Genomic DNA, 27362 nt, shown 5'->3' with positions numbered 1-27362 from the left:
TGGGGCTGCCCGGGTGGTTCAGCCGGGAAAAGGCCAGCCACGTAAGCATGAAAACCTGAGTCTGTGTCCCAAGCACCTATGTAAAAGCTGAGCATGGAGGTACATGTCTGTCATCCCGGTGCTGGGGTGCGGGGAGAGGGGGACAGAAATAGCTGGATTCGCCGGGGGCGGACAAGTGAGCTCCAGGTTCAGTGACAGACAAGACCCTGTCTCAAAAAATAAAACCGAAGTGGTAGAGGTGACTCAGCAGGTCAGGGTGCTTACCGCCGAGTCTGAGAAAATGAGACTCCCGCACGTTGTCCTGACCTGTGTGTGTACCTTCCCACACACACACAACTGAGAAATAGAGTGGAGAGAGCATCGAGGAAGCACCTGCTGTCCCCCTCGGGCCTCCAGCTGTAGCTTTACCTTCACGAGAGCACACACGCGTGCGCGCGCACGCATGCACACACACGCACACACACACACGCACGCACACACGGAGAAAAGACCGGAGGTGTTCCAGTAGGTGATCACGCAGCTGAGGAGATGCTAAACCGGTCTGTCCATTTCCTGTCCCCACACAGACAATGAAGTGTTACAGTATTAAAATCAGCCACAGGGCTGAGCGTTGATGGTGCACACCTTTAATCCCAGCACTCGGGAGGCAGAGGCAGGAGGATCTCTGTGAGTTCCAGGTCAGCCTGGTCTATAGAGCGAGTTCCAGGACAGCCTCCAAAACAATACAGAGAAACCCTGTCTCGAAAAGAGAAAAAAAAAGCCACAGGCAGAGAAATTGCTTTTGTCTCATGTATGGGGAAAGGTGACCTAAGGGTGTGTGTGTGTGGGGGGGGGAGCTTCAACCGTGAAGGGCAGAGGTGGCGTGTGCGCACTTTTCTGTTGCCGTCCGGGGGAAGGGAGTCCACAGACAGAAGTTGTTCGGTCTACTCAAAAGGAGATAGATAAACTGTGGCTTGTCCCTATAATTCTGGCACTCAGAAGGCTAAGACACGGGCATCGCTGCGAGTCTGAGGTCGGGCCAGGGGTGTCAGATCCTGCCTCAAAAGCAAAACAAAAAAATGGATAATTTTCTTTTCTTTTTCTTTCGGAAGCCCTGTCTCATGAGTGCCAGCCTGGCTCCAGACCTGCTGTGTAGCTAAGCGCACCTTCAACTCCTTCTTCCCACGTCCACCTCCCCGGCGCTGGGATTACCAGCGTGCACCACCGCACCAGGTTCCCGTGATGCTAGGGACTGGACCTAGGGCTTTTCTCTCGTGCTAGAGGAGCATTCTGTCAACTGAGCCGGATCCCCAGCCCCCACGTTAGTAAATCCGTGAAACGCCTCATTTTAAAGACGAGCTGGACGTCTTTGTAAGGCGCCTGTCTGCTTGCTTCTATAGGTCTGCCATGTGTTCCCAATGGCTTTATACACAGAGATTGGCTTTTCTTTTATGCTGGCTCTACTAGCTGAGCTGGCCCTGAGGCTGTGATCCCCCTGCCTCAGTCTCAGCCTCTATTTTCTTTCTTTTCCTTTTTAAACTTTTTTTTTTTAAATTTTTCGAGACAGAGTTTCTCTGGAACCCACTCTGTATACCAGGCTGGCCTTGAACTCACAGAGATCCACCTGCCTCTGCCTCCACACGTGCCATCAATGCCTGGCTTGCCTCAGTGGCTTGAGTCCTGTGAATACAGGTGTGTCCCAATAACTCCCTTTCATGGAGCTATTTTTAATGTATTAAACATTTAGATGGGCCGGGCGTTGGTGGCGCACGCCTTTAATCCCAGCACTCAGGAGGCAGAGGCAGAGGCAGGTGGATCTCTGTGAGTTCGAGACCAGCCTGGACTACCAAGTGAGTTCCAGGACAGGCTCCAAAGCCACAGAAACCCTGTCTCGAAAAACCAAAAAAAAACCATTTAGATGTTTTTGTATTTTTGAAACAGAGTCTTGTTATGTAGCCCAGGTTGGGCCTCAGCTCAAACCCGTCTGCTCTTCGTGGCTGAGTGCTGGATACTGGTGTACACCTCCACACACACCTGCCTTTAAACGCTGCCTGCAGCATGGGCAGAGCAATCGACAGGGAAAACTCTTCTAGAGAGGAAGCCTCTGTGGGAAGCACACATTTTCTCTGATCAGAGGGCAAATGCACCCACTTGCGTTACACATTCCCTTGACCTGCCAGTGTTTAAAAAATAGATACCACCATCTACTTTGGCCGTCCAAAGGCAGACTTCGTTTTGAATATGGTGAATGTTTAGCCTTAAGTGGACTTGTAGGACACCAAGCTTTAAATGAACCGTTTACCACGGGGCCCCCGCTGTGGTTTCCTGTAGTGATATCTTTCTTGCACAGACAAAGCCTGTCTGGGGGTCAGAGAATGGAGCTTGCTGCCAGCTAACCATAGAGGCCAGGAGGTCTGTGCAGACAGACAGGAAGTGACATAGCTGGGCAGGATATAAGCCGGGAGAAACAGGAAATCGCTCCTGCTTAGGAGGTAAGGCGTGGTGTGGCTTGCTCCTTCCCTCCGACCTCTCAGCGTTTCCCTCTGCATCTGACCCCGACTTTCTGTTATCCAGACCAGTTAAGAACTCCTTTCACAGCTTCCCAGTTAGAAAACATGAAGACACTGTACTGAGAGCTTACATGGAATTCTGAAAAGTGGAGAAGTCGTCAACCTGTGACCCAAACACCAGGAACCCCAGCTGGGCGTACGCAGAGAATATGATGAAGAACATGATGGCGAACCCCACTATGTCCTTCATGCAGCGGGACAGGGTGGACGACAGCTGAGACATTGTCTCGTTGAAGCTGATGAACTTGAATATCTGAAAGAGATGCAGTGCAACAGTCAGCATGTTCAAACAGAGCTGTTCAGAATCAGGAAATCTAACGTCGGGGGAATTCCTCAAGTAAAGGGAGACGAGGGGGCTGCAGGGATGGCTCAGAGGTTAAGAGCCCTGGCTGTCCTTCCAGAGGTCCTGGGTTCAATTCCCAGCAACCTCATGGCGGCTCACAACCATCTGTAATGAGATCTGGCGCCCTCTTCTGACCTGCAGGCAGGGCACTGTATACATAATACATAAATCTTTTTTTTTTTAAAGGAGACAATGGTAATCAAGGATGCATGAAGATGTTGAAGTGGCCATTTAAAGGTCATGTTAATATTTTAATTACTTTTTTTGGTTTGTATAGGTGGTGGCGGGTTGGGGGAAAGTACACCACAGAGCACACGGAGAAACCAGAGGACAACTTGTGGGAATAGGTCCTCTTTCCCAAGGGTCTAATTCAGGTCATCAAGCTTGGGCAAGTAGCTTTACTTGGTGTTCCAAATTTCTTTCAAAAATGACCTATTGCCGGGCAGTGGCAGTACACTACTTTAATCCCGGCACTTGGGAGGCAGAAGCAGGTGGATCTCTGAATTCGAGGCCAGGTTGGTCTACAGAGTGAGTTCCAGGACAGCCAAAACTACATAGTGAAACCGTGTCTTGAAAAAAATAAAACAAAACAAAAATTCCTTTACCAGTAGGGGACATATTTCCGCTCTATACAAGGTGATAGTCTAACTAACACGAATATGCTATTGGACTATGTAATAAATGAGATATAAATACCTTTATCCATGCAAAGAAGATAGTAATAGCGATTATATTGTTATAGTAGATGTGCCAGTACGCTAGGAAATAGAAGTTCGGGTAGCTTTCAGTGTTTTTCAACAGCCGTCCAAGTAAGAGAAAATTCTGCATGTTACAATATGCATAGAAAGAGACAGCCAGAAAGCACAGCTAAAGGGAAAAAATAACATAGGTTAAATTGAAAACTATCTCTGTCTCTAAATGTTTCCCAGTCTTTGAAGAAAAAAAAAAACACGACAAAGTTCATTTAATGCTTAACAAAAGGGGAGGAAAAGATAGGATATAGGCTTTTAAAATACTGTTGTGCAAACTGGCTTATCAAGACTATTTCTGTACAAAACACAAGGGAGACACCCGCCAATCAACACATGCCTGGGACTACTCAGAAAGGGACTTGACCAAAGGTCCAAGGACACACGGATAGATGTCTCCGTCATCAAGTCTGCTGCAGCTATCTGTATTTTTACATTGAGCTGCTTTTAGAATTCCATGCATCCCTGTCTGAGGTCCCAGTCACGGCACGGTGAGGTAACAGGCAGTGTGCTTAGTGGGCTCAGTTTTCTGGTGTCCCGTTCCACGACTTGTGGCTATGAGAGCACATGGTCTCCAGCTATGGAAACCTGGATGGTGGCGAATCCACTTCTACGCCACCACGGGCTGCGAGCTGCAAGTGACACGTGCCAGCAGGCTTTACTTGGAGATGAGGAAGCCTTTCAGGCCGGGGCAGGCCTCCTGGGTCTGGATGTAGCTGCAGGAAACAGTAGCCGGGCTTGCTGGATAGGAAAATGCCTTGCCTTGGTCTTTCAGCTGTGGTCTTGGCTGACTTTTTCTCTCCTTGGCAGGGTGATAGCCCGTGAGGAACATAGCTATTACAGAGATGGAAGTAGCTCAACTTGCACTTAAAATAGTGTCACCGTGTCTTATAAAAAGAGACGCCTGCTGGGCGTTGGTGGCGCACGCCTTTAATCCCAGCACTTGGGAGGCAGAGGCAGGCGGATCTCTGTGAGTTCGAGGCCAGCCTGGTCTACAGAGCTAGTTCCAGGACAGTCTCCAAAACAATACAGAGAAACCCTGTCTCGAAAAACCAAAAAAAAAAAAAAAAAAAAAAAAAAAAAAAGAGAGAGACGCCACTTCCTGGCCATCGTAACCTGCTGTTAAGAGAAGCTTTTTCCTTGAGAGAAGCCTTCCCGCCAGCCTGGTTCTAGAGCCGCATCAGTCCCAAATAAACACACAGGAGGCTATATTAATTATGAAGCTGTTGGCCTTGCTTGTTTCTTACTGGCTAGCTCTGACTTAAGTAATTACCCCATAATTGTTAATCTAAGTATGTCTCTTACCGGAGAAGTTTCCGGGCTTCCTACCCCATGGCGTTACATCTCGACTCTCCTGTGTTTCTCCTTCCCAGAGTCCTCCTGGACTCCTAGTCCCACCTATCTAGATTCCTATTGGCTCAACAGTGCTTTATTGACATAAGACTTCCCCAACAACCTGCCTTCCTGTCTCGAAAAACCAAACCAAACCAAACCAAAACAAAAAAACTTGCAATCGACGTAAACGAACCTGTTGTAATTTAAGAAAAGCAGCGCGAGAGAGAAAGATACCATGAGACAGGGTTCAAGCAGAGGTTTTTTTTTTTTTTTTTTTTAATTAGGGAAAGGGACCATAAGAAGGGGAAAGGGGAGGGGGGGAGAGCAGCCTCCAGGGATAGGAGCAGCAGGAGAGAGAAAATGGGGAAAGAGAGGGGAGGAGGGAGAGAGGGGAACAGACGGGGAGAAAGAGAGAGAGAGAAGGACGGGAGGTGGGCAGGGCCCCTTTAAGGGGAACACAGTGAGTGTGCACAGGTGGTGCTCTCAGTGGCTGCAGCTGAGGGCGTGTCCGGTCAGAACCCCAAGGACAGTTCAGTACAGATGCCTGAGTGCTAACAGAACCTCCTTAGAACGATGCACCCAGCTCTTTGAATGTGACTTTGGATTTAGGTTATGGGAGGCGTCGAAGATTTACAACGGCTTGAAATTTTTCCTTTGGCAGAAACACACAGATGCTCTGCCCTTTGCTAGACACTAGAAAGGTAGACAGGGCACGTCTTTTTGGCATGTGGTGTGCGCATATGTACGTGTAGATGCATACACCTGTGTGTTTGAGCAGAAGCCAATGGAGGGTGTCGCCCCTGTCACACTCTTCCTTGTTCCCTCGAAGCAGGGTCTTCCCCTGAATCTGGAGCTGATGGCAGGGCTTGGCAAGCCTCCTGCTTCTGCCCTACACGGTGCTGGGGTTACAGGCGTGCCTGGCCACCCCCAGCTTCTTTACGTGGCCGCTGGGGTTCAAGACTTGGGTCCTCGCGCAGGCACAGCAAGCACTCTTACCCACTGAGCCCTCTGCCTAGGCCACTTTCTGATTTTAAAATTTAGATCAGGCCTCCATGTGCTGCCCAGACTGGCCTTGAACTCCTGGGGCCTCCTGCCTCAGGCTCCCAAGCAGCTGGGGCTGTAAGCACTCTCTGCTAACTCTGCTAAGCCTCACTCGAATACATTTCGGGAGTGTGGCTATCAAGACCTCTCATGTGCCCTGAGCACATTGCTTTAATTCCAGCACCCGGAGAGGCAGAAGCATGGCAGATCCCAGTGAATCCAAGGCCAGCTTTAGTCTAGAGAGCAAGTTCAGAGAGAGAGAGAGAGAGAGAGAGAGAGACAGACAGACAGACAGACAGACAGAGACAGAGAGACAGAGAGAGACAGACAGAGAGAGACAGAGAGACAGAGACAGAGAGAGAGAGAGAGACAGAGACAGAGAGAGAGACAGAGACAGAGAGAGACAGACAGAGAGACAGACAGAGAGAGACAGAGAGACAGACAGAGAGACAGACAGAGAGAGACAGAGAGAGAGACAGAGAGAGAGATTTCTTATGGAATCCTCTAGGCTCTTGCTGACCCTCTCAAGGACTAAATCAGAGAAAACAAATAGATTATAGATCTCTCTCTTTTAGGGGCATAAGATTAGACTGCCCTGTGACAGCTCATTTTATATCTGATACTTGTAGCTTTTGAAATAGACCTTGAATGGATAGAAAGCCCTGTGTTTTACACGTCTCCAGCTGCAGGCGCAGATGTGACCCTTAAATCGGACCGTGGCTGTGTACTCACCGCCAAAAGCAGGAGCTCCAGCCAGTTCCAGACGCTTTTGAAATAGGCGGACTTAAACTCATTCATCTTTCTCAGCTCTTGTGTTATGAACACAAAAAGGAAAACGCAGAATATGATTTCACAGGACGCGATGAAGTAATCGTAGTGGGTAACGTATCTGAGGAGCTTCACAGAGTAGAACTGCCACGAGGTGAGGAGCCCGCCCGTCGCAGGGAACTCCGCTACCAGCCTGGAAAAGGAAGTTTGTGAGTGTGAGCGTTTCTAGGTTTTAAGGGTTTATGTTTTAGTATTATTTAGGTTGCTGTGCAACTTCTAAATCAATAATGACATATACCTCAATGCTAGTCACTGATTTTGCACAAAATGTGTTTCCTTGGGGGCTGAGGAGATGGCTCAGAGGCTAAGAGCACTTTCTGCTCCCCCAGAGGACCCTGGTTCAGTTCCCCACGTCTACGTGTGGGCTCACAACTCACGAACTCCAGAAGCTCTGACATTCAACTCTGGCCTCTGCAGGTACCGTACATAACAATGGTGCACATGCAGGCAACACCCACGCGTATCGATTTTTTTTGTTTTGTTTTGTTTTGTTTTTCGAGACAGGGTTTCTCTGTGGCTTTGGAGGCTGTCCTGGAACTTGCTCTTGTAAACCAGGCTGGCCTCGAACTCACAGAGATACGCCTGCCTCTGCCTCCCAAGTGCTGGGATTAAAGGCGTGCACCACCAACGCCCGGCTTCAAATTTTAAAATTTTCTTTAAAAAAAGGAACAGATTTCAGAAACCCAGAGGCAGAAGCAGGAGGATAGTCAACCTGGGCTAAGACCTTTCTTTTTTTTTAATATTTCCTTGCAAGTTCAATTAAAATCTTTCCGTGTGGGGTGGCTCCCAAGTGCGCAGAGACACAGGGAGAGCTGGGCAGATAAACTGGGCTGCCCCGTGATGCCCTCGGGCCTGTTGCTTAGGGAGACCACGTTTGACAAACAGCCTTGGTCTAGCAAAACCTGCCTTTGGCTCTGGTTCATTGGCTCAGGCCCCTGTAGTCACAGACAGGCACCCTGCTCTAAGGGCAGGGCATTGAAAGCCCAAATAGCTGAGCTGAGCCCCCGCCAAATTTAAGGGCAACCACCTAAGTCTTTTCTATCGTTTGGATTTCACCTGTCCCTGCTCTTAGTGACAAAGCCAGTGGGTTTCTTGTTATCCAAGGCGGCTTGCAGTTCTGCTGGGTTCCCGCATTAGCCATCTGGTTTGCATCAGTATATCAAGAGGAGTGTCGTAGGAACACCAGAGTGTGAAACGTGAATAGGCGGGGAGCCTGGGACTACGGTGTGCCCTCTCCTCTCCAGGTTCCCGTTTCGCAGTCAGGAGTCTCAGTGACCAGCTGACGGTGTCACCAGGCATCTGGGTGCCGACCGCCACCGAGTGGGCCCCGGTGTGGAAGCGGCCCTCTGCTGGCGAAGGCTGTCCATCTGTGGAGACCCAGAGGTCCCTCAGCGTGTCACCCGTGACCCATAGGCACCTACAGCTACTCCTCCAGAAAAGAACGGCCGCTGGAACCCTCCCAGTGTTTCTTGAGGGCCATTTAGAGGAGGCGAGACCCAGTCACTCCGCGTTTATAAACACTGCTCCTCACCTCTTTGCTCCTCGTTTCTTCAGCGTATGTGTGCACGAGTGTGAGTCTGATCAAGTGTGAGCGTGTCTTGGTGCAAACGGAGGTCGGTGGACACCTGGCCAGACTCTCTCCTTGCCTTCCGCCGTGCGGGTCTCAGGGACAGAACTCGGGGGTGGTCAGCCCTGGCGACAAGTGCCCTGACTCACCTCTTGCCACCCTCTGTGCTATGTCTTTGTAATCCCTGCAGGTGGCTAACACGGGAGTCCTTGCTAGGGACATCTTGATGGCCAGCGTCTTCCAACAGAACTCCTGGTCCCTCATTTCTTAAGTCACATCTTCCGGAGGGTAAAGGAAGCCAAGCCCTCCCCTCCTTAGCCTTTTTTTTTTTTTTTGAGCCTTGGTTTACAAATTAGCTCGGGCACCGAGTGCTTCTCGTCGGTCCTGAAGTGTCTTTTGAACTTTATATACTGAACTGGGTTTTCCCTTACATTTACGGAAGTCACAGATTTGTGACATTAGCAACACTAGTCTGAGCTAACGCCAGTGTACATGTGCTGGAGAGTTTTATGTCAGGGTGACACAAGCTAGAGTCGGCTGGGAGGAGGGAACCTCAACTGGGGAAAACGCCTCCATAAAATCAGGAGGTAGGCAAGCTTGTGGGGCGTTTTCTTAACCAGGCCAGGCAACCCAGGGAGTGCACGTCAGGAATCGGCACCACTCCACGGCCGCAGCATCAGCTCTGGCGTGGGCTCCCCTTCATGGTGAACTGAGGTTGGACATGTAAGAGGAAATAAACCCTTTCCTCCCCCCCCCCAGTTGCTTTTGGTCACAGCTTTTTAATCACAGCACTAGAGACGGAAGACAGTGTATATTCTGTCATATATATATATGTATATATATATATTGGCCCACGCCCACACACAGTAGAAAGAGAACCCCTACACATTGTCCTGTCCTTGACACGCGTGCCACGGCATGGAACATGCCCTTACTATAAATGTAATACACATGGTGGCAAAGTGACTTAACGGTCATACGTGAGTTCGCCCCCTGACACTTATGGGCCCCCACGGTGATGCATTTTATCCGTTCTCTGAGTCCCAGGTATGGTCTTAAAGGGGCAGGTAAGGTTATGAAGGACGGCTTTAACCTAAGGGCTGCATTTCAAGTCACTGCATGCTTTTCTTCAGGGCTCCTCTCTCAAAACACAGCTCTTCAAGCCAGAGGAAGGGATGTGCTGCTCCCCCTGGCTGGCCCGTGAGCGCCAAGACCACAGTCTGGCAAGGCAGATTTTCTGTTTGCTTTAGGCGCTGGGTGCCGTACAAACGGAAGTGGAACAGCTTGTGTCCAGAGACAGGGTATATGAAGACTCTGAGGCTGCTCACCACCCTTCTGGTTTCTCTGCAGCATTTTGGTGATTAAGAACTGGCCGTGAATTAAGGGACCAGTGTTTCCACCACGCGACTGTGTCTCTATGGCAGCGCCACAATGCAGTCTAACTGTAAGGGCAGCTGTGCTCCTACCCGAAGATAGCAGCGAAACGTAGCGAAACGCATTGGGCGCTGAACTAAAGGGCTGCCAAGCGGGTGACCCCAGTGTCAGAATGTTTCCTCTCGCCCAGTACCTACTCACCGCTGGAGAAGAGAATGAAACAAAAGGAATGCAGTGTTTTTACCTCCCGTGCAGCCCAGCAAGCAAAAGGGGGAGGCAGCAGAAGTCTACTTTGTTTCTCTTGACGGTGTACAGGAGGAGTAAATGGGCGTTATCACAGTGTTGGCCACTGCTTCCTTTTGGTTTTCAGACAGGGTCTCTCTTTATATCCCTGGGTGTCCTGGAACCCACTGTGTAGCCCAGGCTCTCCTCAGACTCAGAGCTGGACCTGTCTCTGCTTCTGGAGGGCTGGGGTTAGAGGTGTGCAAGCTTGACCGTCACTTCTTAAACTCAGGAGTCACCAAAAAAAAAAAAAAGTGACAGTGAAACGTCTCCAAATGCACAATGACTAAAACTTGATTCAAATCAATGTGCGGTGCATCAGATGTGTTTCTGCAGGACTTCACTGCAGCCTCTGCTGAGCGCGCAGCTCCAGCGAGGCACTGAGCACGGCATCACACCACACGCCGCCGGAGCAGACTGCCTCAAACACCTGGCCGGGTTCCTGACCACTGCAAGAATTAGTGGTTTTTACTGTATGCAGTCTTCTGCTCCTGGACAAACGTCATGATTGAATTGTGGGGGCCGGGGGGAAGACTCAGTATTTCCCCACCATCGTTCCTGCGCGTCTAAGTTATCTAAGCAAGATTTAAATTGTGTTAGAACATTTGTTTTTAAAAATTGCTGTTTGTGGCCACGAGTGGTGGTGTACGCTTTTAATCTGAGCACCTGGAAGGCAGAGGCAGGGGGATATCTGTGAGTTCAGGGACAGCCTGATCTACTGAGTAAGGCCCTGTTTTAAACTGGGCAAAGGAAAGGAGAGAGAGAGAGGAGGGAGGGGGAGAGAGAAGGAAAGGAGTGGGGAGGGAGAGAGAGGGGGAGGAAGGAGAAGAGAGGGAGGGAGGGGGAGAGGGAAGGAAAGGAGTGGGAAGGGGGAGGGGGAGGGAGAGAGAGAGGGGGAGGAAGGAGAAGAGAGGGAGGGAGGAGGAGAGAAGGGAGACAGAAGAGGGAAGAGGGAGAAGGAGGGGGAGGGAAGAGAGCATGAGAATAGATAAGAAAGGGAGAAAGAAAAGAAAAAATGCTGTTTGAGTTACTGACTTGAGTTACTTAAAAAGATAACAATAATTTTTGGCTTGGGATTAGGACAGAATTTCCAGCAATTTCTGTCATGGTTCTGAACCTCCTTCTGTCATTTGGTACTATCTGTGTGATGTGATCTTCTCAGTGCTGGCCATTATAAAATCCAAGCATCAATCAACTCTGAAACGTGTCCGCATCCTACAGTACAGACTTTCGGCCGAGACTTATTTATATGTATATCAAAGAATTGTTGTCCAACATAGTTTGTGATTTATTACCACTAGTGTTTCATTTGTATATTTATTTTACATACCCATGTACCCAGTGAAATTTCTTGGGTAGAAAGTGGTCCTAAAAGTAGAAAAAGCTTAAGAAGCTATGCTGAGCCAGACAGTGGTGGCCCACGCCTTTAATCCCAGCACTTGGGTGGCAGAGGCAGGCAGATCTCTGAGCTCGAGGCCAGACTGGTCTACAGAATGAGTTCCAGGACAGCCAGAGCTTCAGTGAAACCCTGTCTTGGGAAAAACAAAACAAAACAAAAAGAAGTACGCTGATGACAATCTTCGATTCAACTGCTGATGGGATTGGTAGTTAGCAGTTTCATAGTCTGCTGGGTTTGTTGTTGTCTTTTGTAATGAAACGTGACTTGTTTTGGACCATGGCCCTGGAGTCCAAAGTTAAGGGGCTGCTGAATGAATCCGATGAGTTTTGTGCAAATGTGGGAGTGTGTTGTGAAAACTCTGATTTCTCAGTGTTTAATGGCATAAAACTGAGACAAGAAACCTGGGTTTAGTGTCATTGCAGGGAGCTCTTCATGTGACTTAAGCTTTCAGCTTATTTGGGACCCAGAAACGATTATATTCCTCACTTTATCCTGATCAGGAGTACTGGGACGGGTGAACGTTACGAAAAGCCCCAACTTCCTGAGGGAAAAGCAAGAGTTACAACTTGAAACGAACGTGCTGGCGGGCTGTGTTAGTAGTCTGTTAATACTTTTATATATTGCATTTTACATACATTTTAAATGTTTATATATTTGGGTAAATGTTGGTCGTAAGTTGATATAAGATATATAGTGAGTATAAGATCCGTGAGAAAGAGGTTGCTCACTGAGACTTTGGGGGACTCTTGTTTTATCTCTCTAGCAGCTGCTTCCCACGCCTCCTTCCAAACAGAAAAGGTTTGTGTCCGGTTATTGCCGGTCCTGAGCTATCTGCTCATCCCATCACTCTGGGGATGCAGATTAGCGTCTCAGCTGGACACCATTACTGTGTGCTCTTTCTTTCCCAGCGTTCAATTCCGGAACCTCTTCAGTTCTGTCGGTTCGGAGGCGACCCAGTCACTGAAAGAACTGTTTGCTGCTCTCCGGCTTTTTTACACACGGGTGTTGGAGACCCAACCAGGTGCTCCTGGCTTGCACAGGGTCCTGGCTTCCTGGGAGGAATGTGGCTCTTTGCTGTTTTATCAACTAGACGCAAGCTACAGTTAACTGAGAGGAAGGGACCTCAACAGAGACAGCGCGTCCCTAAGGCTGGCCCTGCGGGAGGTCCCAGCCCATGGTGGGTGGCGCCACTTCTGGGGCTGGAGAGACGCTCGGCCATTAAAGGCTAGGCTCACAGCCAGAAATACGGGAAAGCAGGCTGAGCGCAAGCCACGAGGAGCAGGCCAGCAAGCAGCACCCCTCCATGGCCTCTGCATCAGCCTCGGCCTCAGATCATGAATCGTAAGCCAAGCAAACCTCTCCAGGCTGGTTTTGCCCATAATGTCTTATCACAGCAGTGGAAACCTTAAGACAAGTGATAAGCACCTTACCAACTGACTTATCTCCCCTGCCCATAAAGCATGCTGACTTTAAGATGTCAGATCTGTACAATTCCAGGATGACAGAAATGGCAAGGCTATATATATATCCTCGCACCATATAACGCTGTAAAGTATTGGTGGCAAGATGATCCTATAGGTCAAAGCACTTGCCATACAAGCTTGATTCCCCGAGTTTAATTCCCAGAACCCACTGTGGGAGGAGAAAACGGACTCCCCAGAACTGTCCTGACCTGCACACTGGGCACTATGGGGCACCCCTGACGCCACAGAGTATAAAGCCTAGCACAGTGTGTGTGACCCGTGTTCCTAAATATATCCTAGAATAATGAAACTAGGAACGTGATATTCTCTCCTGCACCACTGGTAGGAGGATCACCATATTTATCTTTTTGTTTTGTTTTGTTTTGGTTTGGTTTGGTTTGGTTTTCGAGACAGGGTTTCTCTGTGGCTTTGGAGGCTGTCCTGGAACTCACTTTGTAGTCCAGGCTGGCCTCGAACTCACAGAGATCTGCCTGCCTCTGCTTCCCAAGTGCTGGGATTAAAGGCGTGCGCCACCACCGCCCGGCTCACCATATTTATCTTAAAGCTGAGACTTTAATCTCAGCACGGGTGTACAGAAACTGCAAACTCCAGCAAAGGCTTTGGATCCTTTTAAAATTCAGTTTGCCAAGATAAAACTTCTGAGCTGCTTACCTGACGATGCAGAATAGATTGATGTTAGCGTTGTACAAGGAAAAATCAATAAAAACAACTCTGGTCCCTCTGGTGATCCAGCTGTTGAGTCGAAGGTCAGCGAGTTTGGTTTTGGCCTTAGATTTTGACTTTGATAATGTGAATATATACCCTCCATCTCGGTACACACCAACAAATCCCCAGTGCCAGGGAGCGTTGGCAGGAGGCGATGAGTATTTCCACCTGTTAGACATCCAAAGAGCATGGGCAGTGAGAAACCCAGTAAGAAAGCATTTGAGAACTTAAACTGAGCTTTGAATTACAAGAAGTAGCCTCAAAGCAGCTGAGATAGAAGGTTCAAAGTAGCCTTGACAAGGACCCATCGTGTTTTAGAGCTTATTATAGCAACAGACACATCTAACAGTTACACCCAAGTTTTGTGATGCATTTGTGGTGCATGTGTGCCTGCATTCTCTCTCTGTCTCTCTCTGTCTCTCTCTCTTTCTCTCTGTCTCTCTCTCTCTGTCTCTGTCTGTCTGTCTCTCTCTGTCTCTGTCTCTCTCTCACACACACACTTAATTTTTTGGGGTGAGTTGGGGGTCAGGGGTCAGGGGTTTGTTTTCTGAGACGGACAGGGTTTCTCTGTGCAATCCTGGATGTCCTGGGAGCTCATTCTGTAGACCAGGCTGGCTTTGAACTCACGGGAGACCCACCTGCCTCTGCCTCCTGAGTGCTGGGATTAAAGGTGTGCACCACCGTCTAGCTTTTTTTTTTCAAAAAATATTTATAATGAACCCTTCTGCCTATTAACTTACAATTACGAGAAAATCAAAAGAAGACCACCCTGGTTCCCTGTTTTCAGTCTCCCTATTCAGTTCCCCCAACATATCTGAGAGGTGTGCTATTATATTTGTGAGTTTATTTGCATTTATAAAAATTATATATGCCTTCATGAATGACCCAAATATATATCTCCTATCTCTGGATAAGATAAAATAAACCCCCAAACTCATATAAACAGTAAGTTAACACACGTAGAGCAACTCACCCTGAGATTGGAGGAGGCTGTGTAAGAGAGACAACACAATGAAACTTTGTGATGAAAATACGGACAAACGGTTAAACACAATCAGGAGTAACCAAGGCTGAGAGACAAAGGGGAAAGTAGCAGGGGCAGGAGGTGGCGGGGAAGAGAGTTATGGTGACAGAGGACCACCTGCCACATGGAAATACACACGGTTGTTAAATGACAGCACCGGGGGGGGGAATAGATCTTTATAAACATCTGAATAACTGTAATAAATGCTGATACAAAAAGGGTTGGCCCTATCCTCCAGCCACGACCTTCACAGGATGCCTGACACGGAGAGTGTAAACAGTGCTTTGTCTAGAGGAGGTGGGGCCAGTGGCTTGGCTGTCACATTTCAGTATAGTATAGTATAGTATAGTATAGTATAGTGTAGTGTAGTGTAGTGTAGTGTAGTGTAGTGTAGTATAGTGGTATAGTATAGTACAATATAGTATAGTATCGTGGTATAGTATAGTATTGTGGTATAGCATAGTATAGTATAGTATAGTATAGTGTATAGTATAGTATAGTGTATAGTATAGTATAGTGTATAGTATAGTATAGCATAGTATAGTGTAGTGTAGTGTAGTATAGTGGTATAGTATAGTACAGTATAGTATAGTATCGTGGTATAGTATAGTATAGTGGTATAGTGTATAGTATAGTATAGTATATAGTATAGTGTAGTGTAGTGTAGTGTAGTATAGTGGTATAGTATAGTACAGTATAATATAGTATCGTGGTATAGTATAGTATAGTATAGTAGTATAGCATAGTATAGTATAGTGGTATAGCATAGTATAGTATAGTATGGTATAGTGGTATAGTATAGTATAGTATAGTATAGTATAGTATAGTATAGTATAGTGGTATAGTATAGTATGGTATAGTATAGTGGTATAGTATAGTATAGTATAGTATAGTATAGTATAGTGGTATAGTACAGTATAGTATAGTATAGTGTAGTATAGTATAGTATAGTGGTATGGTATAGTATAGTATAATATAGTGGTATAGCATAGTATAGTATAGTATAGTGTAGTATAGTATAGTATAGTATAGTAGAGTGGTATAGCATAGTATAGTATAGTATAGTGGTATAGTATAGTATAGTATAGTGGTTGCATAGTATAGTATAGTGTATAGTATAGTATAGTGGTATAGCATAGTACAGTATAGTATAGTGGTATAGTATAGTATAGTGTATAGTATAGTATAGTGTATAGTATAGTATAGTGTATAGTATAGTATAGTGTATAGTATAGTATAGTATAGTATAGTGTAGTGTAGTATAGTATAGTGGTATAGTATAGTATGGTACAGTATAGTGGTATAGTATAGTATAGTATAGTATAGTGGTATAGTACAGTATAGTATAGTATAGTGTAGTATAGTATAGTGGTATGGTATAGTATAGTATAGTATAGTGGTATAGTATAGTGTATAGTATAGTATAGTGTATAGTATAGTATAGTAGAGTGGTATAGCATAGTATAGTATAGTATAGTATAGTGGTTGCATAGTATAGTATAGTGTATAGTATAGTATAGTGGTATAGCATAGTACAGTATAGTATAGTGGTATAGTATAGTATAGTGTAGTATAGTATAGTGGTATAGTATAGTATAGTGTATAGTATAGTATATAGTATAATATAGTATAGTGTAGTGTAGTGTAGTATATTGGTATAGTATAGTACAGTATAGTATAGTATCGTGGTATAGCATAGTATAGTATAGTATAGTGGTATAGTATAGTATAGTGGTATAGTATAGTGGTATAGTATAGTATAGTATAGTGGTATAGTACAGTATAGTACAGTATAGTGTAGTATAGTATAGTGGTATAGTATAGTATAGTGGTATGGTATAGTATAGTGGTATGGTATAGTATAGTATAGTGGTATAGTATAGTATAGTGGTATAGTATAGTATAGAATAGTGGTATAGTATAGTATAGTATAATGTATAGTATAGTATAGTATAGTATAGTAGTATAGTATAGTATAGTGGTATAGTATAGTGTATAGTATAGTGGTATAGTATAGTATAGTGGTATAGCATAGTATAGTGGTATAGTATAGTATAGTATAGTGGTATAGTATAGTGTATAGTATAGTATAGTGGTATAGTATAGTATAGTGGTATAGCATAGTATAGTGGTATAGTATAGTATAGTATAGTGGTATAGCATAGTATAGTGGTATAGTATAGTATAGTATAGTATAGTGGTATAGCATAGTATAGTATAGTATAGTATAGTGGTATAGCATAGTATAGTATAGTGGTATAGTATAGTATAGTATAGTGGTAGGTCTTCATGTCCTAGGTCTATGTGCCCCCCCATAAACACCACGAGTTTCTTCTTTAAGCCCCCATCAAACTTCTGTAAGCCGTTTGGGTATCTTAGCACAGCAATAGAAAAGTACCTAAGACTCTTCGTCAGGCCTCATCAGTCACAACGACTAGGAGCATAACTGCCCCTATCAGTACCGGAGCCACAGACATCACTTAAGAGGAGGGAGGAGGGCGGCAGGGAATAACTCAGCACCTGCACAGAGGCCAGCTGTCGGGGCATGAATCTGTGACCCTGGAGCTCAGCGGGTGGACACCACTGGTTCCCTGGAGCTCACTGGCTGATCAGTCTAACACAATCAATGAACTCCAGTCTCAGTGAGAGACCCTGCCTCAAGAATGAGAGCTGAAGAGTGATTTACAAAGACACCTTTAAAAGAAAAAACGTTTTTAAAAAAGATCTATTTGCTATGCATGCGTGTACGTCTGCACGGCAGAAGAGGGCACTAGATCTCATCACAGATTGTAATGGTTGTGAGCCGTGGTGTGGTGGCTGGGAACTGAACTCAGGACCTCTGCCGTGCTCTTAACCGCTGAGCCGTCTGAGCCGTCTCTCAAGCCCTAGAAGGACCCCTCCTGTTAATATCTGGCCTCCACATGCACACACACACGCACACGCACATGCACACACACAGACTGATGTCTTACCCTGCATCCTGTATGACCATACATTTCACATGCCGCACCGACCCCCTTCCCCCGTCAAACAGGGTCACTCTCATGTTCTAAGCTCACGCGACAGTGCTGCTATTGCCAAGACTTCTCCCCCACGCAGTTTGCGGAGAGAACCACGGCAACCGGCAGCTCCCGGCTCCCACTACTCAGACAACGGATAATTCTGTAAAGACACAAACAAAGGCACCCGCTGGAAAGGACCACGGGTGTCATGACACTTACTCCTTACTTTTTTTGAGGCCGAAATCAGACAGGTCTTCGTTTTCAGTCGTGTATTTGCCATAACAGTCGTGGATCAGCGGCTGGAAGGCGGAGTAGATCCTGCAGGTGTTGTTGCGGACCCGCAGCTGCCGCACCCTGGGGACCCCGAGAAGGATGTTCTCGTAGTAGATGCGGCTGCTGTTCCTCACGCTGTACAGCTGCTGGTTGTTGTACCACGAGTCCCAGTACAGGCCTTCCAGGAGGGGCCCTTCCATGAACTTCACAGAGAAAGGCAAGCGCCCGTGGGAAGAAAAGGACACGTTCACGGCAACCGTCTGCAGCCGGCGCATGTGATTCCCAGTGTGAGCACTGGCTGACACACCCCGCTGCTGGCAAAGGCCACTCCCCACCGCGTCCCTGTTCCTTTCTAAGTGACCCCCAGATCCAGGGCGGCTTTCCCTGCTTCTCGCGGCCTTTGCCACGGGCCACATGGACAATTTAAAAGAGAAAAGGTGTGGGGCTGGAGACCTGGCTCAGAGGTTAAGAGCACTGACTGCTCTTCCAGAGGTCTTGAGTTCAATTCCCAGCAACCACATGGTGGCTCACAACCATCTACAATTCAATCTGGTGTATATGTAATAAATAAATAAATCTTAAAAAAAAAAGAGAAAAGGTGTGCCCACTTACCCTGTCCTTCCTGGTCTCTGTGACTAGGGTAAAAACATACCCATTGTGATCTCCTGTAGTGTTTATAGCATCTTTTAAGCAGATCTCTCAGTTTGAAGCCAGCCTGGTCTACAGAGAGAGTTCCAGGATAGCCAGGCTATATGAAGAAATCCTGTCTTGCGTGTCTCCTTCCCTACCAGGCCAGTGACTTAGGACCCCTTGGACCTTGTCTCTCATCTGTCCCCTTTCTTACCAAGTTTGTCGTGTCACCAGGGATGGAATACTGGCCTAAACACTTTAAGGGAGGCAAGATTTGTGTCGGCTAAGTCCCAGGCCACCTTACCAGGAAGGGTGTGGCGGGACAGGGGCAGCTCAGACCGTGGGTCGCAGAGGGAATGCCAGAGCCCGAGCATCGTCCTCCGTTCTCTCCCCTTATCCCATCCCACCACAGTCTGTGGACAGCGCTTCTCCAGTTCACCAGGTAGTTCACCCTCTCAGGAAAACACCATCACAGGCGCGCCTCAGGGTCTGCTCTTCCAATCCGTCTGCTGCTGCGCGCATCCGAGTTAGCCCCCCCATCCTCCCACGCTCGGAAGGCGACAGCGTGAACTCTCTGTCTACCCGTTTTCTGCTCCATCTACCCTGTGCACCCACTGCAAACTCAGCTCCGTGCGAACTGCACACAGCACGCATGCCCTTTTCCCAGAATGCCCCTTTCCTAACAGGCCCTTTAAAATGCATCCACACTGCCAATCACCTCGGGAGGGTCCTCCCGCACTGCCTCATCCCTTACATCCAAGCTGCTCCTCCTCGGCTACTCTTCCTTCTCAATGACTGGTGCTATGTGCAGCGGGAAACCTGCGTGTCTTTGTGCTGAGGGAACACTCTCTCGTGTGATCAAACGCAGAAAGCTGTGTCACACGTTGCTTTTTTAAAAAAAATTATATATACAGCACATTACGGTAGCACACAACAGAGGGTTGCGTATATAATATCGTGACTATTACCCTCTCTGGGAAACTAAGAATTTGTAAGACTGTTGCCGGGCGGTGGTGGCGCACGTCTTTAACCCCAGCACTCGGGAGGCAGAGGCAGGCGGATCTCTGTGAGTTCGAGGCTGGGCTGGACCGATAGTCTCCAAAACAATACAGAGAAACCCTGTCTCGTAAAAACCAAAACCAAAAACAAAAACAAAAACAAAAACAAAGACTGTTGCTCGTGTGGATATTTTACATACACAACCACAGGCTGACTTTAGTACTCCCATGGCAAATCCTTGGGAAATGGGAATATTTGAGAAAGTAATCAAAAACTCAAAGTTATACATAACAGTATCACAACGTGAACGTAAGATTCACAATAAACACCCCTGGTTGATTTTCTAGTAACGAAACAATACTCATTTTCATTATTAATCCCTTTAACAAAAATTCCCTGAGCATTTTCTACGTAAGGCAAGGGTTTACTATAGACTATACGTGAATTTGTCTTTCTTCCTTTCCAGAGCTGTGGCCTGAACCCAGGGCCTTTCACCTACCAGGCAAGCTTTGTACCCTGAGCTAGCCCCTAAGCCCTGGCGTATGGGCTAGCTAATGCCACTTCCTCAGGCCGTACATCCTACCTTCCAGAAGTCAGTGATGGTTCGGATGGACCTGAAACTGCTCCTTTCATCGTCAGGGAGGGCAGTGTCCACAAACAGAGATGACATCACTTTGTTTAAGTAGTACATGTGCGGATTGACCATCCCAAACGTCACTGAGGAGAGAAGTCCTTGTCGGGGCTTGTAATTTAAAATCCCACGCCAGCAGCACTCAGAAACGATTCATTTCCCCAGCTTTACAACAAATCCAACGCTGTCTAAGCATAAATATTTTACATCCATCTATCTTGTGTGCGCACACACGCACGCATGCACACGCATGTGCCGAGATGCAAGCGTGCAGGTCAAAGGACAGTCTGTGGGAGCTGGTTCTCTCTGCTCTCATTATGTGTGTTCCAGGGGTCAAACTCAGGTCACCACGCTTGGCCACCAAGGGCCTTTATCCAATAAGTAAAGCCAGAAATATACAAAGCCGGCGCAAGTTTCCTTCAACCCTCATTCTAAAGGTAGACGTAGGTTCATCAGGCCTGGCGGGTTTATATTTGATATTCTATCTTTTTAAAATGAAGTCAAATCAGGGGCTGGTGAGATGGCTCCACATTTAACAGAGATTTCCATGAACGGCCAACAAGGGGAAGGAAGCAGAAAGAGCAAGAGAACCAAAGTTGTTCTCTGACCACACATATTATGTGCCTCTTCACACACATGCACAGGCATGCGCATGCGCATGCGCACACGCACACGCACACACACACACAATATTTTTTTTAAATGAGGTCGTCACATTATATCCATGACTACTGTCGGCTTTTTTTCTCTACACTAAGAACAGGCGATACCAAATAGTGAATAGTTAAGGCTAAGGGTCTTGAATTCAGCCAGAGAAGGAGAATAGGTCTCAGCCATCTTTTTTTTTTTTTTTTTTTTTTTTTTTTTTTTTGGTTTTTGGTTTTTCGAGACAGGGTTTCTCTGTAGTTTTGGAGCCTGTCCTGGAACTCACTCGGTAGACCAGGCTGGTCTCGAACTCACAGAGATCCGCCTGTCTCTGCCTCCCGAGTGCTGGGATTAAAGGCGTGCGCCACCAACGCCCGGCTCTCAGCCATCTTTTACTACACGGTTATAATTGTGAATATTGGGAGTGTGTGTGTGTGTGTGTGTGTGTGTGTGTGTGTGTGTGCTCGTGCATGTGGAGGCTGGAGCTTGACATCAGGAAGCATTCCCCAGGAGCCATGCACTTTGGTTTTAGTTTTGAAACGGGACCTTTCATTAGCCTGGACCTTTCAAAGTAGGCTAGGCTGGCTGGACAGCATGCCCCAGGACCCCGTTCCTACCTCCCCAGCCCTGGGATTACAATCATTTCCACACCCTTCTCTTCTGCAAGCGCTGTGGGGATCAAACTCCGGCTGTCACACTTGTGTGGCGAGCACTTTACAGACCCAGTTATCTTTCAAGCCCTGCAGGTAGAGCATTTAAACCCATGCTTTGGAACACAGCAAGTCTGTTTAAACACTTTCAATCGGTAGTATTTCTTTCTCCCCTCTTACAAAGCTATTTCACCTTATGTGCCAGGACTCCCCAGTGAAAACAAAAACACGTGGGGGCAATCGGGATGGTTCAAAGGGGACACTTTCCACATTGTCAAGTGTGCCAGCCCAAGGCACTCACGATGAAGGTGGGACCAGCTCCATCAGCTGTCCTCCGACCTCCACAAGCACTGAGCACACGCATGCGTGCACGCACATAACCGAGGGAGTGTGTGTCATTCTTTAACAGCTGCATCTGTTTCGTTGCATATTCCACAGAGGCTAGTGAACCCCCTTACTGTGGGTTTAGGTCGTTTTCTTTATTGTAAGTGTTGGGAAAAATATCTCTGAATGGTGGGATTATAAACAATCTTTTGACTCGTATTTCCTACTTTCTAAATGGTTGGTAATAAGCCTATGTTTGTGTTGTCTTCAAAACTAAGCCTCACAGCCAGTCCAAGGCACCTTATCAAGTTAGCCACAGCTGCCTTTAATCTGGAACACCCACCCCTACAATACCAGTTAACTGTGCAATTGGTACACAGGCTACACATTCAGAGACGGGAGAAATCCTGTATGTTAGCTTCTAGCTGCATACATTGGGCAGTTTAAATACAAAACGTTAACAAGCTTTTCACCATACTAAGGTGATGCCATGGACCCGCGGTGGCGGGGGTTGGGGGGTAGTTCTCCCTGCCCACATTAACAACTGCCGTTTACTCGGCACAAATGCATTCTGTTATTAATTGCACAGCTGTTTAGGGAAGAGGATGAGACTGTGGCCATCCCCAAACTCCATGTTGGGTTGCATTTGTACCAATATACCTCTATGGCTCTGAAAGAAATTCAATTCAACTGTCAACCCAGGGACCCTGTTTAAGTAGATCCTCCAAACTTAAAAAAAGAAAAAAAAAAACATAGTCAGAGCTGACATTTGTGGTCTAGTTTCACCCTTTAAAAGCTTGAAATTCTGTCCATCATAGGATAGTGATCTCTAAAAAAAAATCTGTCAGCTTTCTGAGTTTCTGTTTTTTTCACTTCCACATTTTAACTATCAGTTCAGCCGGCATTTTCACCCACATCTGTGTACTTACATATGCATAGATTTATTAAAAAGATAAAGTAGAGTAACAGCTCCTCAAAGGTGGTGTTAACTTCTGCTTCCCTTCTGTAATGCAGGTCGTGTTTGGAAGTCCCTGTGCGATGCAAAACAAACCTTTCTCTAATATTACTGGGTAACTATAATGTGCATAAGTAACCAACGTGGGGGAAACACAACCACTTTTAGTGGCTTCTGGTTTCCTTTTACTTCTCACAGGGGCCGAGTTCCCTGCTACGGAGCGGGCCGTGGTGCTGTATCGCTGTGTGCGGATGGACTTTCACACCACAAGTGTGTCCCCGACAGTCCTGATAAGACACAAGACAAACGCCTCCTTCTGTCCCTATTGCCTTCTCCGCCCCCACCCCAGCTTCTGGGGAAGGCAGGGTCCAGCTGCGAAGAAGGGGCTCCTGCTGCGGCGGCCACCACCCAGGGAGGTGACAGCCTAGCAGGGGACTTCACTCGGTGACAGCGCTGGAGTGGGGGTTCTGGGGTCAGAGTTCCTTCCTGGGGACCTGGAGTTGCCCACGGGCCCTGGTTTACCCGCCCTCACCTCCTCGGTACCACCAGGACGACTCGGCCATCGCGCACCGGACCACACGGTCCGTTCCACTCCGCCCGCTCGCCCACCAGCCCGCCCGCCCCGGCGCCTGCGCACTAGCACCGCGGCAGGCTAACCCCCAAAGCTATGCCACAAGGCACCATCTCGGTGGTCGCTTCACTCCCTGGGAGGGAGTTGTGGCTGTTCCCTCCTGGCAGAGGCTTATTTATCGCTCATTTTTCTGGATGCAAAAAAAAAAAAAATAGGTATCACTACCTACAGCATTAACTAAAAAATGGTCTTATTGATTTAATAGAAATAACTAAGTTAGCAGTATCACAAAAGCAAACGCTGATGGGCATGGTGGCCCAATTCTGCCCTACAAGCCGTTAGGAGGCAAAGGCCATAGAGACTCAGAGACTCAGAGGTCAGCAATGGCCTGAATGTGGATCCCCAGCCTCAAAACACAAACCCACTGAGCTCCAGCTACAAACCCTTGAGTGTTCCCACAACTCACTTAAGCGCGTCCACGTGTAGATACAAACAAACACAGGTCTGTATCTAGATGGGCAGCTGTGGTTTTGTTCGTCCACGATATGAACCTGGCAGGTTATAAACCAGAAATTTAACAGCGTGGGATGAGACAAGAAAAGCCATCAGGGGCGTGAGGCATGAGCAGGCGAAACTTTAGAAGTTTGTACTGTGCGTCTGCATTATTCATTATGAAAGTGGGGGAATTCAAAGTGCACGTCATGCCTTAGGGGTCCCTAGGGGAACACAACTGACAGGATGAATCTGTACATAAGAAGGGATTTGCTAGAGCGACTTACAGGCTGTGGTCCAGTTAGTCCAACAATGGCTGTCCCCCAGTGGAAAGCCCAAGAGTCCGCGGTTGTTCTGTGGGAGGGAAAGGCTGGTTTGCTCTTCAGCAAACCTCAGAATCCCAAAGACTAGGCTCTAACGCCAGTGAGGTCGGGGAGAGCGAGGGCAAGCAGGCCAACAGTTGCAACTTGTTTCTTTATAGAGGCAGCCTCCAGAGTGGCCCACACACATGTGCTCGCATGCAGGGCACACAACAGTCTTAGGTGCCGTCCTCTGGAACAGCATCCACCTTCTTTGAGACAGATCCTCTCACGGCTGGAGCTCACTAATTAAGCTGGAATGGTTTGGGAACAAACCCCAGGGACTGTCCTGTCTCAGCTGCCCCAGCTCAGGGATTAAGTGTACACCCATGTCTGCTGTTCTTAAATGGGCTCCGGGGAATTAAACTGAGGTCCTGTGTTTTTGCAAAGCAAGCACTTTCCTGGGTGAGCTGTCTCCCCCAGCGTAAGAAACCGATCTCTGATCACATTGTTTGAACCCTGGAATTTAACTGAGGCCTGAACTATATACAAACTTCTGGCGTTTTTTATCTATTTCATTTAATACATTTCCCTTTGCTGTCAGTTTTTGGCATTCTTCTTTTAGTGGTTTAGTCCGATCTTATTGCGCAGTGGAGAGTCAGGGAGGACAGCCAAGGACACACAGAGAAACCCTGTCTTGAAAAAAGAAAAGTGAGAGGGCGTCGTTGCTGTGGCTTGATGTGGTTTGCCTCTGTGGAGTGTGTGTGTTAGAAACGAGGCCCTCCAGATGGTGGGGGGGGATTCTATGGACCCCGTCGGTGGCAGGGCCCAGTGGGAGGTTCTTGGCTAGCTGGGGACACACTCTTAGAAGAGATCAGAGTATTTCTCATAACTTCTTGACATTCTCCCAAGAGTTGTTGCACCACCCCGTTCTGCCACTTCCTGTCTGGTGATGTGGCACTTACTTCCTCCCTCACCCCAACTTAATTTTAATTTTTACATTTATCCACTTTTAATGTGTGCATGCACTATACCTTTTGACATACATGCCACGGTGTTCATGCGGCCTGAGGAGAGCCCATTGGCTCTCTCTCTCTCTCTCTCTCTCTCTCTCTCTCTCTCTCTCTCTCTCTCTCTCTACTATGTGGGTTCTGGTGTTGGAACCCAGGCTGTCAGTGTGGTCTGCAAGCACCCTTACCCACTGGGCTATGTTGCCGGATCCTCCTTTCCAACTTTCGTTACCCACCATGATGTGATAGCATGCCAAACGGCCCCCATCGGATGCTGGTATGATGCTGTACCCTTGCGCTTTCAAGATTATAGCCCAAGTAAATGTCTTTTTTGTTTATGTAGGTGTTTTGCTATATTAACAAAAAAACAAAAGCTGTGTAATTTTTTTTAAAAGTTAGGACATTATTGGCAGGAGCAGAGAGGGCAAGGGTTACATAGCAGAGGCCAACTTCAGATGGAAACCAAAACTTAGACCTTTTTGGGGGGGGGCACTGTACTAGACAAGGGTGATGCTCAAGTCTTGGAGAGCTCGGGAACACTCCGATCGCAATAATAAAGTCAGCCTATCGTAGATAAGATAGGATGGCCGAGGAGATCTGCCTCACAGATCCAAGCAGAAAGAACTCAACGGGCTGCCGGCCATGAGTCAATAAGAAAAACAAGCCAGTGAGATACAGAGATGTCTTAGGAAAACCTAAGATGCAGGGCGTGGCGTCGCCCTACGTCTCTCAGGCTGGAGACTGAGCAGCCAGCTTGACCATCTATCTGCTTGGCAATGCTCCTGTGGGCTGACCTTTGCACTTCCAGGCCACTCAAGCTAGCACCATTCCAACTCAATGCTCTTCAAGCCAACTGGAGATCACAATTTTGCAACTCATGCTAGCACAGCTGTGTAATGGGTCTGTGATAAGAGAGCCCGGATCAACACTCACATGTCAAACTGCAGGCAAGGTGCAAAACGCCCCATCTAGACGGCCCTGAAGAGACTCAGAATTTAGGGGACAGGTACGGAACTGGAAGGGACAGTGTTGGGTGAGGAGGCTGCATTTTCCAAGCCACAGACAGTAATGAAAGACGAGGTTGGAAATGAAGAAACTTCTGGGAACTGGGAGGGAGCTGGCTTGCAGGCAGGGAGCCAGGTGGGCAGGGACAGGATCTGCTTCTGTTGGTTCTAGTTACCTGTGTGGTAGAAGGATCCCTGTTGGCTGAGGTCCAAATGCTTATTTTCATTAATGTTGACAGTGCCCCAATGCTTTTTTTGTTTTCACTTTAAAAGTGCAAATATTCACAAAGACGTGAACACATTAAACGTTATCTCCCAGATAACAGCCTAATCAAAACTTCTTAAAGCAGAATCGAATGCCCCCTAGTGCACTACTTAAAAGAGCCTCATTGTTTTTGGAAGTGAATGGCTTTCTAGAAGTTAATTTTCCTAGTTTTGCATACGAAAAGTTAATACAAATCAATGAAAGACTTACTCAGGATAAATAATGCAGGCAAAACATATGCGCGGTCCAAGCCCAGACTATTGCAGTGCAAAAGGAGACAGCTATAACTTCAAACATTTGCTAGCAAATCCCATAGTAGCCGTGACAGTAGGGTTACATAAGCCACGAGGTTACGGCTTCCAAAATATAAACGAATCTTAAAGTTCTTGTTTAGATCTGAATGTAACTCCTTGGATACACATTTGCTTGGGAAAGAGAGGGATCGATAATGACCCGCGGGCGGCTGCCAGACCTGAAGAGAGCGGCTGTTTTGGCTGTTTCAGTGCCTGCATTGGAATATGTTCACAATATTTTCTTTATTCTTCTTCAGAAGAGGGCTTGCCGTGTGCTTGAGCTCGGAGAACACGGCAGGCACCTGCACTTTAGAGAAAACGTCCCCTCAGCCGGAGCCCTATAATCAGGAAGCAACCCCCACCCCCAAGCTATGCAAAGGCAGATGCGGGCGTTCTCAGATTCCAAGCGTCATGCGCAAAGCGCTGGCTCCACCCCCGTACCGGTTCTGGGCTTGTAACGGATGGCTGGGCTGCTGCTCACTCCCCCTCTCCTGCTTACACCTCCAGGCTCACCTTTGTCCCCCATTCTTCCTTCCTTTTCCCTTTTTAGCCCCAACCCCAAGTTCCCACAAATGTTAACAACTGGGAGGGATAGCCAACATTACGTGTGTTTGGGAAACCATATGGAAACCTACTATT

The 27362-nt window shown here is 47.3% G+C and overlaps 1 protein-coding gene across 4 annotated transcripts in view; it reads right to left on the bottom strand.

Annotated features, from left to right (window-relative positions):
* Positions 1-27079, bottom strand: part of Pkd2l2 (polycystin 2 like 2, transient receptor potential cation channel) — a 38010-nt gene extending 10931 nt beyond the window's left edge. The window contains exons 1-8 of one of the 4 annotated variants that reach the window (XM_040758074.1): positions 23322-23413; positions 22764-23076; positions 20168-20301; positions 17902-18158; positions 13603-13824; positions 6750-6978; positions 3589-3759; positions 2621-2802 (exon numbers count right to left, since the gene is read on the bottom strand). In XM_040758074.1, the coding sequence (XP_040614008.1) occupies positions 2621-2802; positions 3589-3759; positions 6750-6978; positions 13603-13824; positions 17902-18158; positions 20168-20290 (1184 nt within the window). In that variant the 5' untranslated portion in view covers positions 20291-20301; positions 22764-23076; positions 23322-23413. Of the gene's footprint in view, positions 1-2620; positions 2803-3588; positions 3760-6749; positions 6979-13602; positions 13825-17901; positions 18159-20167; positions 20302-22763; positions 23077-23321; positions 23414-26640 lie in introns of those variants that run through there. The other 3 variants (XM_040758072.1, XM_040758073.1, XM_040758075.1) reach the window with 3 other exon arrangements.
* Between the last annotated feature and the right edge of the window lie 283 nt (positions 27080-27362).

The sequence above is a fragment of the Mesocricetus auratus genome, unplaced genomic scaffold, assembly GCF_017639785.1.
Source record: "Mesocricetus auratus isolate SY011 unplaced genomic scaffold, BCM_Maur_2.0 Super-Scaffold_100015, whole genome shotgun sequence".
NCBI classification, from domain to species: domain Eukaryota; kingdom Metazoa; phylum Chordata; class Mammalia; order Rodentia; family Cricetidae; genus Mesocricetus; species Mesocricetus auratus.
Note: the sequence above shows the minus strand (reverse complement) of the source record. Positions and strands in the feature narration are given on the sequence as shown.